General features: G+C 33.7%; 1 protein-coding gene across 1 annotated transcript; it reads right to left on the bottom strand.

Moving 5' to 3' along the window:
• Positions 1 to 1073: 1073 nt before the first annotated feature.
• On the bottom strand, positions 1074 to 6585 carry LOC107859475 (protein TRANSPORT INHIBITOR RESPONSE 1). The gene is made up of 5 exons (XM_016704505.2): positions 6343 to 6585; positions 5214 to 5757; positions 3472 to 3964; positions 1832 to 2605; positions 1074 to 1723 (listed from the first exon to the last, which is right to left on the bottom strand). The coding sequence occupies exons 2-4, from the start codon at positions 5717 to 5719 to the stop codon at positions 1853 to 1855; spliced, it is 1752 nt and encodes a 583-aa protein (XP_016559991.1). The 5' UTR covers positions 5720 to 5757; positions 6343 to 6585; the 3' UTR covers positions 1074 to 1723; positions 1832 to 1852.
• Between the last annotated feature and the right edge of the window lie 9878 nt (positions 6586 to 16463).

Raw genomic sequence — 16463 nt, 5'->3', positions numbered from 1 at the left:
GGAGGGAGTATTTTTCAGGACCAAGGTTGATAAACTTATCTCCTCAAGTTAACTTGACAGTGTAGAAAAACATATACATTGTCTGTATATAGAGCTAAACAAACTCATACATAATTTCCAAGTACGAGTACAAATAGGCTTAGATATTCTTTAAGTCACCGGTATTATTGGAAACAACATCTTAGCCTTCTCATAATAGGACTTGGGAGTAAGGTTATGTATATATCACTCTCTTCAGATATCATTTATAGGATTATACTGAGTATGTGTTTTAATACAAAGAGGCTTAGATGATAGTAGTGATTATTTGGTTTTGAGTAAAATTTCCACCAACCTAATTTTGTTGCTTCATAGACATGCAACAGCTAGTCAATAGGTTTGGAGTAAACTACTTACCATTTGCATGTGAAAGATTAATTGTATTATAGGTAATGTAAGCATGGAGTGACACAATTCATGTAGCTAGCTTAGACTTAAAGAAAGTATGAAGATTCTAAGGACTTTATAATGGTGAGAAATATTTTCCTTTTATATCATTATGCTTATCACATGCTGCCAATTTTTATTATCATTACCCTCAATAGAATCGTAATTTGTTTTTCTTCTTCAAAAGTTCACTCAACAGATAAATATTATTGCCTTCCTAGTTCTTTGCTCAATGTCATTTATGTAAATATGTACTATATTTTTTTAATTATATATGTAGGACAGTGAAAATCGAAAAGATAATTTGCTTGGTGCCTTTTTCTTTAACGTAATTTGATTATCCGTAAAATTGATGAATGGATAAAATCGCACTAGACAAGTGACGGTTGCTCAAATGGTAACCTTTTTCATTTGAACGTAATTCGATTATCCGCTACACAAGTGAAGGTTGCTCAAATACGCACTTCTAACCTTCAGATTCGCAAGGAAGGGTAAAAACCAAAGGAAGAAAATCAAACTGCTTTATTATTTAATGCTATGAATGAAGCAAAGCAAAGCAAAGTGAATAAGTAACTTTCTTAATTTAAACTAAGTTGTAGAACAAAATGCAACAGCAAATTATCCTGAAGAAGCACAACAATCACATGTAGAAAAAAGAATATCATGGTTTCTTTTCTTTTGCATTTTGAGTTTGGCCAAAAAGTCTGTGAGACCTAATCACCATCATCATTCAAGTTACATGATAATACCTGCGACTCATTTCAGTTTTCCTTTTCTATGTTTTTGCTGCTTATTGTTTAAAAAAGAAAAAAGAAAACTCCGCGAGTCAACAAACCAGTGTTCAGATATTCTCTTGCTTCGACTTTGAAACACTTCAGATTTTCTGATGTCACGTTCTGCAGATAGTTTCCTGTGACAGATTCAGCTTCTCAACTCCGTCATGTGATCATTCGTTCAAGTTTTCCCCTCCCTGCATCTCCATGTATTGTCATTGGTGGCAGCTGGTAATGCCGATAGAGTGATGATTATTTGCAATGGCCACAAAGGTCTCACTAACTGTAACAGAATTTTTGCATGGTTTCTTTCTCATAATGCATTAGTTCAGCAAGAGCACAAACATCCCTTCTGTTGATCTTCCTTGAAAATCTCAAACTTCTCCAAGTAAAACATAGAAAATGCAGCGTAAGGAGAGGTATTAATTAAGTCGATTATCCAATTACTTTCTCTCGTCCCACCTTTACGAACATCATGTAGCAGATAAACCCAGCTGAAATAGAAAGAGTATCCCAGTGCACACCTACAGATAAAAACAAAACTTTGCATTATCATCATGCTGCTCGTCTTTCCTCTCCATGCTATTTTGGCGAGTATAGGACACAGAGAGAGAGCAAGGGAAGGAGCTTACCAAAATTCCTGTTTCTTTGTACTAGAGAGTTACAACAAAAGGTGGGGCATCCCTTCGAGGCCCTGCTACAGAGCGATAGACATATAATTTATCAGCAGAATCATCGCTGTTCTCATCTTTGATTACCTCAACATTCAACCTAGGTCTCTCCTGTGCAAGTAGTCTACAACCATTCATGGTGACACTGCAAGCTGACATCCAAAGACACCGCATTGATTCATACTTCTCCAGTCCAGATAGAAGTGCTGCATTACCAAATGGACAATCCCTTATCTCCAGCTTCCTCAGTTTAGAACAGCCTTCAAGCACGCACTGCATACCCCAGTCACTGCGGCCAGCAAAAGCCACTGAAAGTGTCTCAAGGTTTTTGGCATACCTACCAATATACTCAAAAGTCAGGTCAGTTAACAGTCCAGAAACAGAAAGCCTCTGGAGCTTTTTACAAGTCTTGACCACTGCACCAAATGCCTCATCCATGGGTTCATTTGTCATGTAATCTGGCTGGCCAGGATTCATTATGCAGAGACGAAAATGGGTGAAATCAGGACAGTTACGCACTATCGTTGCAACAGCAGCATTAGTCATTTGTCGGCAGAAATAGAGAACATATTGAAGCTTAGGACAACCGGCAGATACAGCCACAAAACCCGACTCCGTCACTCCATGGACTATATCCTCTTCAAAAGGGTCAGCAGGAAAGACTCGCAGTTCTTCAAGCAAGGGGCAGCTGGTTCCAACAGCCTCTAATCCCTCATCTTTGACGGTGTCAAAGACCTATAAAGAAAGATTAGGCATAAAAGACCTCAAAAGTAGATAAATGGAACTACCATGATAAAAAAAAAAGATCATTAGCATCCCTTGAATGCTTATTCCCCAGAGAAAACGACAGATCAGTTCAAATTTTAAAGATGATTTACTGGTAACTTTCAGTAGACAAAAGAGAAAACAAAGTCGGGACATTTATCTTCTAGTTATAATTTTACTTAGTGCCGGGGAATGGAAATTATCTTTGTTAACAACTACAGTTGGAAACTCCTTTTTCCCTCCATCTTTTTGCTTCTGTCGTTTATTATGAAGAGTACAACAGTTGATCATCAGAAGAACAACTGCGGCTCTAAGAGCACACAAATGAAAGTGTGGTACATCAGGTGAAATATATAGAGTCACCATACAGATTATGGTGAATATGGTACCTCCTCCCTCTTATTACTAAAGTGATAAACAGTATATCCCCTTAAAAGAATGCAGATAGTGCTGATCAGTCCATTATGTGAGGCTCAAGCTAAACTTCATCCCAAACAGAAATGTATATGCACCAACTTCTTTTGGCAAATAACAGAGGATGATGGAATACACAAACTTCTTCCCAAAACTAGTACATGAAGGAAATATCAAATTTTATGAACAAAATATGCAATTCTCTCTCGTGGTGAGGTTATTTGTTCCTCAGAGAAAACATAGGAGGAAGTATTCTTTTTGATGGAGTAATAGAATTTAATTAAATGTTTAGGGAACGTATACACGTAGGATGGAAAAATTAAAGAACTTTACAAAATGTCAAATGTTAGGAGGTCAATACCTAAGACCTCAACATGAAAGGATTTATCACATAGTTATTAAAGTCTGAGCTAGATCCTTACCCAAAGGCGCCTTAAACTTGGGCAATGAGCGAGAAGCTTCAAAAATTCACCACTCCTAATGGTTGCATAGCTCAAGTTGAGGAAAGTCAGACTAGCACAGGCTGCATAAAGAACCGGTAAATATCGATAAGTCGCTTCCCATAAACCTGAAATAGTGTGCAGATTTTTGCAGTTGCTGAATGCACTTTCAAGTTCTGCATACTGCCGACTCGTCAGATCTGGAAGAAAGCATCCTGTACCCAGCTCGATCAGCTGAGGAGCCCGGACGAGCAGGCGTTGCAGTTGAGACAAGGTGACGTTCTTGTTCACCTTCAGAACCCTCAGTGATTTGCACCTACTGACAAGTCTCTCTAAAGCATCGATACTGATCTCACTGTTTAGACTGGCAAAGTTTAGCACCTCCAGTGATGCAAAGTCATCTGGAAAACAACTTAGCCAACTACCAGATATATCATCCATGCCATTTTCCTGAATGTCCAGCTCTGTCAAGCTCCTGAGAAGGAAACCTGTTATCATCGCATATATAGAACCTCATTGTATGCGTAATCTAGATAGTACATGAAGACATTTGTTATGTATCAGAGCGACAAATCAGAAAGTGAACATACAAGTCCAGCTTTCTGCAGTATATTGAATTGTGGATATGACATTAGAGCTATCCTTCAAAGATCCCACATTCTCACACCCTTTTTGGTTCAGATTCTCATAACTTAAACTCAGAAAGATGCCAACTCTTATGTTTCAAACTACATGATATCAGAATCATTAAGTGCGGGTCAAGGCAAAATCTTGTTATGCGACCTGGAACTTTGTGATGGTATAAACACAGAAATACTAATAATCAGAATCCTAATTGCATCGGCTATCCATACGCACTCGTCAATACATTCCTTATTTGCTAAGACAACAATCAACCTGACAGTCTCGTGAACCACAATACCTAGAGTTGCTACAAAACCAGGGCAACAATTTGACAACACATACAGAGTTACATGCTAGTTGAAGCTCCACACATTGACTGTCTAATAGACATTAAAAGGTTAAGAGATCAAATATATAGTAAGCAATCCAAGTAAAAATAAAAACTTTTTCCTGACCAATAAGAAGAGATATTTATGCCTAACAATGACATCAAGGAATTCCCCAAGTTAATGCTCATTAATAGGTCAAGGTCACATCATGAAAGTAACATAAAAAGGACCAACAAAAGAAATCATAAAGTGGAACCATTTCAATTTCCACTTAATACTTTTCCCATCTTTTTTTCCTTCTTTCCTTTTTAATGTGTGGTAAGGCAAGGTGGTGATAACAAGATAACGGGCGTATAACATGTCCCAAGCCCAGAACATGTCACTTTATTTCTTCACCCACATGGCCACTTCAAATGAAGATGCAAGTTACTTAACTATTTCACATCTAGACACATGGGTCTACTGTTTTGTCCTCCATTACTACAATTATTAGTTTGGACCACCTTGTAAACAGTGCTGCTTTTCCTCTATCTCCCTTGAAAGAATTCTAAATCCACCATAACAAAACTAAGATCTTAAAGTCAGATGCTAGAAATACTAATTACAACCAAATAAAAACTACTATTTCAAGAAAAAAAAAAGATATATAATTTTTATCCAATCAAAACAACACCCATATCAGAATCATCACTAGTGTAAACAATATCCACCAATAAAAAGAAAATATGAACATTCAGAACCATCAAAAGTTAATAAGATAGATCAACTTACTTGCAGTGAGCAGCAATGCTACTGATCCCATCAGTGCTAAAACCATCACAACTCAACAATGAAAGAACCTTAAATCCATGAAATGATTTTGCCAAAAACTCCAAACTTTCATCACTAACAGCCATTCTCTTCAACCTCAACTCCTCAAGAAAAGGGTAAACTTTAGCAAAAACATCAAGCCAAGCCTGAATATCAGCACCCCAATTCTCTGGAACCAAATTAAAGTCAGAAAATCTTGGTTTCCCTTTAAGGGTCACACTCTTAATCTTGGGAAATCTCCTTGCTACAATCTCAGGAGAAACTGAATAACAGTTGCCAATAAACAGCTTAGTCCTTGTCCATCTCTCTGCATTGTACCAATCCTTGCAGACCAATGAAGCTGAGTTTCTATCTTTATGGGACTGCACAAGAGACAACACCTTCTCCAACACTTCATCTGGGAATGTTGACTGAGTTAACTCGGATAAATCTACAGATTCCCTCGGTTTTTTCAAGGTGGGATTCATTTTTGTAGATTCAAAACAGCTAAAGCTCCCCAAGAAAACTGAATTAACACACAAAGCAACTAAAAAGATTCAATCTTTATCCCATTTCTTGAATAAGCATAGCCAGCAACTGCGCTGTTTATAAAAACTAAGTACACAACACACAATCAAAAGACAGGCCGGTACACTAAAGCTCTTGCTATGCACTAGACAACACACAATCAATTCCAAAGCATAAAAAACTAGTTTTCAAGATTTGTAAAGGGAAATGATGAAAGAAACAAAAACCATCTTGAGGCAGCTGAATTTCAAAAAGAAAATATCATCCACAATCAGTTTGTACTAGTCCCCTATGGAGCTTCAAGAAAACAAAGCAAAAGATATATGGGTCTAAAAAGAAAAAAGCCTGAGAAATAGCAGTAACTTTCTGAAAAGCAGATACAGTATGACTCAGAAAAAACAGCTTAAAACCATGCCTAAATTCCAAAAAAAAAAAGAATCCAGTAAAATTTCAGAACAATTACAAGAAAAACAGGGGGTTGGGTCTAGGTGTGGGGGTGAGGGGCGAGGGGATTGTGAGAGAAAAAAACAAGGTGGGATTGAACAAGAATTGAAAAAGCTGTTGGCTTTATTTTATTGCATACCTCAGTCTTGAGAGTAGTGTAAAATTGTGGACACTTTGGAGCACCAGAAGAGCCAAAGAAACTCATAAGCCAACCACTTACATATAACAAACCAAATTATTCCCAATAAGAAAAAAGAAAAAACCTTATTGTAAAAGCAATAGATTATACATTAAAGTTCATTTATTTAGTTAAGCTTAATACGCAGCATCCTCTTCAATTTATCTAAAGACATTTCATTTGGAAACTCAAGTTACGAAAGTCAAAGTTAAGTCGTGTGTTTCAATTGAATACCTGAACAACTTTTAATAAAATATTTTAATTAAATATTTTTGATTAAAATATTTTTAAAAAAATTATGCGTGTTCTTGTTCATCTATTAATTAGCTAAATTATTCATATAAGATATGTCATTACGCATTTGCCTACAAAACTAAAAACCTCATGCATGTTCTACTTGAGATTGATGTGTATAATTTAGGAATAGGTCATGTGATTTACTTAATTATCTAACAGATAAATGAAAACACAGACAAAAGCTTTCTTTTCGAAATTAAATCGAATGTATCTTCTTGAACTAAGTATATATTGAAAACAGTCTTTCTACCTCACCTCTGAACTAGTAGTATAGATTGCGTACTCTCTATCCTCCTCATATCTTACTGTGTTTAAAATACGCTGAATATGTTGTAATTATTTAAAATCGAATGTGCTTAATTAAAATATATTATTAAAAGTTAGAAGTGTTCAATTTGAAGATGATTTAATTGTTGTCTGAATGAAACATACTAACACGTTCAAGAGGGTGGTCATGTATTAAGCCATTTACAGCATCTGATTCATTTTCTTAGCCCCTATAATATTTTATTTTAGAAAATCAAGGAAGTTGTATTATTTTTTTTCATACTGCATTTAGTATTAAATAGTTATATAAAGTAAATTTTAGAGTTTTAAGATAATATTAATGAAGTTAGTTTAATAAAATAACTATATAACTAAAACATTTTTATGAGATGAATTAGATCAACAACACGCCCAATGTATTCTCACAAAGTGAGGTCTGGGGAGGGTAAGATATACGCAGTCCATACCACTACCTCTGAAGAAGTAGAGAGGCTGTTTCTAATAGACCCCCGGTTCAGAATCTCGAATAATACACCAAGATCGTATTGAAACATGTATAAGAACTAGGACACCCACTTACCCACCCCACCAAACTCACCTGGCTAAAGGCTCCTACACAAGGACACAGCCTGGGATTACTGTCCAAATACGCATTCGCTCTTCTAACACCTAGCCACAATCCATACACTCTCCCTAACCTTCTACCCTAATTCGCGACCTCCACACCTTCCTGTCTAGGGTCATGTCCTCAGCGAGCTGCAGCTGCTCCATGTCATGTCTAATCACCTCTCTCCAGTATTTCTTTGGCCTACCTCTACTCCTCCTAAAGCCATCTAAGGCCAGCCTCTCACACCTCCGAACTGGGGCATCCGTGCCCCTCCCCATCACATGCCCAAACCATCTCAACCTTCCTTCTCGCATCTTATCCTCCACCAAAGTCACTCTCACCTTCTCTCGAATAGTTACATTCCTAACTCTATCCCTTTTAGTAAGTCCACACGTCCATCGCAACATTCTCATTTTCACCACCTTCAGTCTTTGGATGTGAGAATTCTTGACTGGCCAAATAAGTTTAAATAATATGAAACGAAGAAAGCATTTTATTAAGAGTCCGTTTGGATAGGATTAAAAAAATTACTTTTAAGCTCAAGTGATTACAAGTTTAAAATAAGTTATTTTAAATTAAGCAGATAAGTGTTTGGATAGAAGTGTTGAAACTGAAAAATAAAATTGTTGATATGTTTGGTAAACAAGTGTTGTCAATCACTTTTTTGTTGTCAAAATGATTTAAATATCTTTAAAGTTGTTAACACATAATAACGTGAATTATTTATGATTTTTAACTCTAATACTTCAAAAATAATTTCTATTTAAATACACTTTTAACGTAAAGTGATTATACCAGGTCAATTTATAAATATAAGTTAATTTTTTATTTTTAAATATTAAAAAATAAAAATTTTAAGATATTTTTTATATAAATATAGTATTATATTGTAATATTGCAAGCTTGTAAACAACTTAAAATTTTTAGAAATGAAGCAAACTATTAAAAAGAATCAATTTTTAAAATTTAAATAACATGTAGACATTCTATATGAATGGATAAAGAAGAACTTACAACAAATTCGATTTAACGATAAAATTTTTGAGTGTTTTCTTATGTAATGATGGATTCTCTGAAAATAAAGAAGAAAGATGAAGAGAAAAACTGGAAGGAAAAAGATAAAAAAGTGCAAAAAGAAAGATAAATCAACAGGGGTTACAAAGTTTAGGGTATTGTTGGAATTAGAAGAAAACATAAGGGATAAAAAGGTAAATGTTTTGGTCAAACCTAAAAAAAAAATTAATCTAAAAGGTAAAAAACTGGAGTTATTCAGCTTCTCAATTTTTACTTTTTTTAATTCACTTTTAATTTTTTTAAGCTATTTTTAATTTTATCAAACACCTAAAAAAAAAATTAAAAAATAATTAAAATCTAATTTAATCAGATTTTAATCCTATCCAAACACCCTTTACTATTTTTTTTTTTTTTAAAAATAAAATTAGTGCATATATTGTATAAGTATATGAAGGCGATAATAATAAGAAGCCCACCGTATGTGAAGCTGACAGATATGGCAGGCGACTCAAACCTAACCTTTCTCCAGTGGGGGGACAGTGCTTTGGACTTATCAAATAATGACACGTGTACTTTGTCACGTGGGTGCGTACGTCTGTCACGGCGCATATTAGACAAGAGCATCTACTGGTGCCAATTAACATTTAACGCCCTTCAGTTTACGTGGTATTTCATGCATTGCTTTGCTTATCAATTTAAAAAATGTTACTTCAACAAATTTAGGCCAAAGGGCTTTTCTTTAGTTGATGGAAACTTATTAGTTATTACAGTAATTCTTTTGCGTGGCATTACCATTATGTTCGTTAATTGTTATCATCACATTGTTCAATTTTATACTATTACATCTTTATTTATCGTACTGTTTTTTGAAAACACGAAGACTAAACATTTAAATTTAAATTATTTTTTGCAACTGACGGAAGTGGAAAAAACAAATTTATCAAATTTAAATTTGTTTTTTTTTTGTTTTTTTATTGAAGTAAAATTCATAGAGGGTATATTTGATTTCTATTAAAAAAAAAAAAATCAGAGGTATATTTGATCCTTTTCATACAGGGGTGACTCAGGGGTGAAGTTAGTAAAGTCTTCGCTTTAGGCTTTCAAATTTTTGAGGCGAAAATTTTGACGCCTAAAAAATTTTTAATTGTTTATTTTATGATTTTAGTTTCTTTTGACAATATTGAATATAGTTTTAGAAAATGTACAAAATCAACAATCAATAAATAAATAAAATAGACTATCATCATTTAATAGAAATATTTTAAAATTTTAACTAAACTGTTCATATCTTTAAAGTAATAAAATAATAATTTTACAATCACATCTAAGGTAAATGTACTGAGACACATGATTAACGTCTTTTTAAATTGATCAATCGTTACTGGTATAAATAATATTGTTACTATAGGAATTACAATACTATATTAAAAAACAGTAATTATGAAAAAAGAAATCCACACTGATTTATTATTATTATTATTATATATATGTAGTATATTTTTAAGGCCTCAAATTAAAATTTAATTTTAAACTACTAATTTTTTCGAGACTCTCTTTTTCTCAAATTTGACTTTTTTTATTTAATTACTAATTTGCTACAACAACAACAACAAACCCAGTGTATTTCCACATCGTGAGGTCTGGGGAGGGTAAGATGCACGCAGTTCATACCACTACCTCCGGAGAAGTAGCAATGTTGTTTCCGATAGACCCCCGACTCAAGATAAAGAATAGTAATGAAATTCGTACAAAAGGCATGGAACAAGATGACAAGGCAATAAATACGCCATGTATAGGAAATAGTGAACAAAGAATAGTAAGCAATCATAACACAACATGCGACAAGGTATCATAAAAAGAATAATACACCCACCAAGTAAGGCCCTACTCTACCGACCCAAACTGGCACTAACCTTCTACCCTAATACGCGTCCTTCAGATCTTCCTATTTAGGGTCATATACTCAGTAAGCTGAAACTGTTCCATGTCCCGCTTAATCACCTCTCTCCACTATTTCTTCGGCCTATCCCTGCCCCGCCCAAAACCATCCAAAGCAAGCCTCTCACATCTACGAACCGATGCATTCGTGCCCCTTCTCAACACGTGTTTGAACCTCTCAAACGAACTTCCCGCATCTTGTCCTCCACCGAAGTCACTCCAACTTTCTCTCGGATAGTTTTATTCCGAACTCTATAACCCCTGGTAAGCTCACACATCCAACGCAACATCCACATTTTCGCCACCTTCAATTTTTGAATGTGAGAGTTTTTGACTGGCCAACACTCCGCTTTATACAACACAGCCGGACGAACTGCCATCCTATAGAATTTGCCTTTAAGCTTGGGCGGCACCTTCTTATCACACAGCACCCCCGAGCGTGAGTTTCCACTTTATCCATCCCGCCCTAATACGGTGAGAGACATCCTCATCAATCTCACCATTTCACTGAATCCTGGACCCGAGATACTTGAAATTATCCCTCTTACACACCACCTAAGAATCCAACCTCACTTCCACCTTGTCATCCTGCCTCAAGCCATTAAACTTACATTCCAAATATTTTATCTTACTCCTACTCAGCCTGAACCCTTTAGACTCAAGGGTCTGTCTCCACACCTTTAATTTATTATTCACACACCCCGAGTCTCATCAATTAGAACCACATCATCTGCAAACAGCATACACAAGACACCTCTCCCTGGATACACCGCGTCGCACATCCATCACCAAAGCAAACAAAAACGGGCTAAGAGTAGATCCTTGATGCAACCCTGTCAAGACAGGAAAATGTTCTGAATCGCTTTCCGCCGTCCTCACCTGGGTCTTAGCTCCATCATACATGTCCTTGATTGCTTTGATTACGCTATCGGGACCCCACTCGCCTCCAAGCATCTCCATACTTTGTTGTATGCCTTCTACAAGTTCATAAACACCATGTGCAGGTCCTTCTTTCTTTCCCTGTACTGTTCCACCAATCTCTGCACCAGGTGAATTACCTGCGTCGTCGAGCGTCCGGGCATAAATCCAAACTTGTTCTCTGAAATAGACACTATCCTCCTCAACCTCAACTCGACCACTCTCTCCCAAATCTTCATAGTGTGACTCATTAACTTAATACCCTTATAGTTGTTGCAACTCTGAATGTCACCCTTATTCTTATAAAGGGGGGTCATAGTACTCCATCTCCAAACCTCGGGCATTTTCGCCGACTTAAAAATGCAGTTAAACAAATAAGTTAACCACCTTAAACCATCCTCGCCAGAAAACTTCCAAAAATCCTCGGGAATCTCATCAGGCCCCGTCGCCCTACCCCTTCGCATCCTGCGAACGGCCTATCTGACCTCCTCCACCTTAAAACATCTACAATAACTAAAATCACGACACTCCTCTGAGTGCTCCAACTCCCCTAACACAATAACTCTATCCCCTTCATCATTCAAGAGCCTATGAAGATACGACTGTCATTTTTTCTCAATGTGACCATCCTCCACCAACACTCTACCATCCTCCCCCTTAATGCATTTCACTTGTTCGAGGTCACGCCACTTCCTCTCCCTAGCCTTAATCAGCCTAGACAACCTCTTCTCCCCTCCTTTTTCCTCTAACCTTGCATACAAGCTCTCAAACGCTGCCGTCTAAATTGAGTCAGAACAAATTGAGCAATTTTTAGTTAATTCATTGAATGAAATTAGCAACAAATTAATGTGTTGTGCGCAATAGTTTCATACTTGGTTTATAGGGTTAATCTTCCAGAAATCGAAATTGAACAATATAAAGTAGAACAGGTACGATGCAAAGGAAAATTATTTCTTTTTATATTTTTGTAAAACAATAAATATATGGAGAGAATTTTATTTCATGCGCTGGAATATTTACAAGGCGCTTAATTTCATGTTTCATTAAAATGTTGTACTAATATGTTGAGTTGATGGAGATTTATTCGTCTTTTGTAATTAAAAGTATCAAGCTTAAACATTAAATAAGAAAAAAAAATATTACTTAGAAAGTGTTTCTTTTTTAAATATACCTTATCCAATTTATAGCTAAACTAATCAGATTAATAAATATCGAATATTAGATAGTTAAAAAGAAAATCTTACACAAAACTCAAGAAGTTGGATTTGAGCATTAACAAAAATCCTCCTCGACAACACACGAAAGAAATAAGTAAAACCCTCAAGAGTGTGTCACGATAAATTAGAATATTTTCTATTTTTTATCAGGAATTCTGGATTTAAATTTTAAATATAAATAAATTATGTTAGATAGTGTTTTTTCTTCAAATGAATTTTAGATAGTGTAAATTTAAATTAGTTGAGATTCTAAAATGAGTATCGAATTTCATATGAGAAATCAAATAGACGAAGCACATGAATTTGTCACATCCTAATACTTTCTCCGTTCTATAATAATTGTCACTTTTTTACTTCTTGAGTGTCAATTTAATATTTTTTTAAAGTAAATTAGATTAAATACTTTTCATAAAATTATATGAAAATAATTTTAAATTGTAATTTTTTTTATATCAATAAGTTAAAAAATACACCTCGGAACATTGATAAAAAATAAAATAGCAACTCTTAATAAAACATAACTAAGTATTTTAAATGAAGGGAGGATAACTTCTTTCCCCTGTCTTTCTTTGGGAGCCGTTTGGTGGTGAGAAATGTTCCCTTCTTTTTTGAGAGATTAATTTTTCACTTTATTTTAAAGTCAATATTTGATTGTAAATTTTCTAAAAACTGTCACTAATAATAAATACAATTTTATCTTTTAACTTCATAAAATATTTATTGGAGCAAATATAAAAAGGACAGGTGGTTTTGCCGACATGGGGGGGGGGGGGGGGGGGGGCGGGCACGTGAGATAATCACGTGATTCCCTCCTTAAACCGCACGAGTCGAGGATGTTAGTGTAATAACAAAGGAATAATTCACAATTAAGAGAGTTTATTGAGGCATGTAATCAGCTGAGGAACACAGCTAATTATCTCCAATCTCCATAATTTCCCTTTAATTAAAAACAATAATTCAAACACAATCAACTAAACTCAATAGTTGTAGTAATTTTAAATTAAATACATAATTTGGCTCCCAATCATCGACAGTTATCCCCTTAATCTATCACGTTCTTCTGTTTCACCATTGTACAACCATGAAACAACTAATACTTTGTTTGTTAATATGAATAATTATCTTTAAGTTTGCTTTCATCTTGAATTACATATATGTTACCAAAAAGAAACTAAAAAACAAAGATAAATAGTACTGCCGTCACAAATAACTACGTGAATATAATGGTATTGTAAAGTAACAAATAATTTTTTGTGTGGTGTAAGTTTATATTTTCGCTATGTAATATCACATAAGTTATGATATAAAAGACATAACTTCATAACTGAGCGAGGCAAAGATTCAAGTTCAGAATTCATGAGTTATGTTACGCTACATAATTTAGTTCTACTGAAGTCGAGGGAAACAAAATTCTCTGAACTTATAGACTAAGCAAATTAGATCTCTTAGAAATAGAAATAGAAAAATACTACACAATTAATGCCGAGCGAGGTAAAATTCTCTATACCAAAACAAATAAATTATAGATAAAGATATTTTGATCCACAAATTTCAAAGAAAGAATAGAAGAAAAAAAGCTCATTATAATTTAGAGTGAAAATTAAACTACACTCCAAAATAGGGCAATCTGTTAAGAACTTGTAATAATTAATTAATGGTAGTATATAATATGACTAGCCTTTAATTGTTGACCTTGGTAACTTGTAGTATTACACAAGTTAAATTCCATTAAAAATAGACGTACCTATTACATAAAGGATGTTTATCTACGTGATGTGGAGGATTTTAACTTATCTACATCATCTCCTAATCAATTGACTCAACCTTAGACAATTTAATTAATGAGAGAAGTATCAATTATCTTCGAATTTGTCACGTTTTATTTATGATACGTCTGAACTTTTACTAGTCCTAAGTATTCTCTGAACTTATTCTTTTAGTATGTCGCACAACTCTGTTCAGCCCACTGTCCACTGCATGTAACACACGTGCAAATACATGAATAAAAATATTGATGTGGTTGTACACGTGGATAATACCATCCACTTCCCTTATATTTACCCTATATTAAAAAATAACTCATTTTTACCCTTAATTATTCAATTTCTCTCTAAAAAAATATATATTTTTCAATTTTTCTCAACTCCAAAATAGTGAAAGGTATAATTTTCGTCGATCAAGTAAGCTATTATTTAAAAAATAATTTTTTTTTTTGTGTTAAAGATATGAAATTATTTTTTTCCGATTAGTTTCATAATATGAAATTATTTTTTTCCGGTTAGTATTTCATAGTAATTTTCGAGTAGTGTTTCGATTAGGATTTTGAAGTTCTTTATATTGCAATTGCAAACAGTCAAATATTAGTTGAATAGTAGTATTAATTCCTTTTCCATTTTTGTTCAACCAATAAATTCACTATCGAAATGAAAGATATTGTTGTATTTATTGCACCTACGAAAAAAATTAAATTTGACTGATCAGTGAAAATTAATTCAGAAAATTATAACATTCTCATTGATATTGTTCGTTTAAGATCATGTCCACACTATTTTTCTCAAAAAATTTTACACCATTAAGAATATTCTACACCTTATATGTAGCTTCTTTTTCTTTTCAGATACTAATGTGGGATTTCGTTCGTGTACCCAACACTCATATACGGAAATCTTTTCAATTCATCAAAAAAATTATATTTTTTGTGTGTTAAAAATATGAAATTATTTTTTCCGGTTAGTGTTTCATAGTAGTTTTCGATTAGTGTTTGAATTAGGCTTTTGATTTTGATTAAATCAAAGATCAAATCATTATGGACTAAAAATCAATAATCAGTATAACTACATTCTCTTTATTATAAGTATGTATCTTAGTTTCTTTGGAATTTGTTTTGCATTATCTTTTAAAATATCTGTGTCGATATTTAATTTTTTTAGTTACAATAACTCGTATGATACATATGACTAAGATTACCAAATTGAAGGAGATTCATAAAAATGAAAACTGAAGTTTTAGATTGAATTAATAAACGGATGAATTTTTTATTTTAGATTAATAAACGAAAATTTTACAAAACTAATAAATGGATGAAAATTTTATTTCATAAACTAATTAAGAGATAAACACAAGTTTTACAAAATTAATTAATGGATGAATTTTTTTTTAGATTGGAAGTAATGGTTGAAGAGGTATAATAAATAGTGAGAGGAATAATTGAATTTTGTTGAAAAAATTAAAGAAAAATATTTTTTTTTTCATTTTTTAACCATTTAAAAGAATGTTTTGGCTTAAAAATATCCCATCACGCGCGTGATGGAGTGTGAACCCACACATTTCATCACATCAGCAAAAAGGGCCTCACGACATACTAAAAACAACAAGTTCGGGGAGGGGGGTACTTAGGACTGGTGAAAGTTCAGATATACCGTAAATAAAACTCGATAAGTTCAGGGGGTAATGTATAATTCTCTCTTAATTAATTCTTTATTAGCTAGCCCCTAATAAAAATATTTGTTTTTCTATGACTACGTTGTTTATTAATTGTGGATCATTAAAAAGTTAGATTGGTTCCATTTAATTTTTATGGATAAAAAATTTGATTTTAATTCCTAAATGACGTGACAAATTGAATGCATCTTAGCACAAACTAAAGTTTTTAATTTCTTACAAGGACAAGAATTCTCTTGAACTACAGAAAAAAGAGAAGTCTATAAGAAGGGTGAAGATTATCGGTGTGTTTGGTACGAAGGAAAATGTTTTTCATGAAAAATATTTTTTTAGAAAATGTTTTCCTAGAAAATAAGTTGATTTCTTACTTATTTTCTTATGTT

Source organism: Capsicum annuum, chromosome 2 (assembly GCF_002878395.1).
Source record: "Capsicum annuum cultivar UCD-10X-F1 chromosome 2, UCD10Xv1.1, whole genome shotgun sequence".
NCBI classification, from domain to species: domain Eukaryota; kingdom Viridiplantae; phylum Streptophyta; class Magnoliopsida; order Solanales; family Solanaceae; genus Capsicum; species Capsicum annuum.
This window is presented reverse-complemented; position numbering and strand designations above follow the sequence as displayed.

Coding starts and splice junctions, on each gene's coding strand:
- LOC107859475 (XM_016704505.2), bottom strand. CDS start 5,719: ATGAATCCCACCTTGAAAAAACCGAGGGAATCTGTAGATTTATCCGAG. Junction 3,965..5,213: donor AGCATTGCTGCTCACTGCAA/GTAAGTTGATCT, acceptor TTTCCTTCTCAG/GAGCTTGACAGAGCTGGACA. Junction 2,606..3,471: donor CAAGTTTAAGGCGCCTTTGG/GTAAGGATCTAG, acceptor CTTTCTTTATAG/GTCTTTGACACCGTCAAAGA.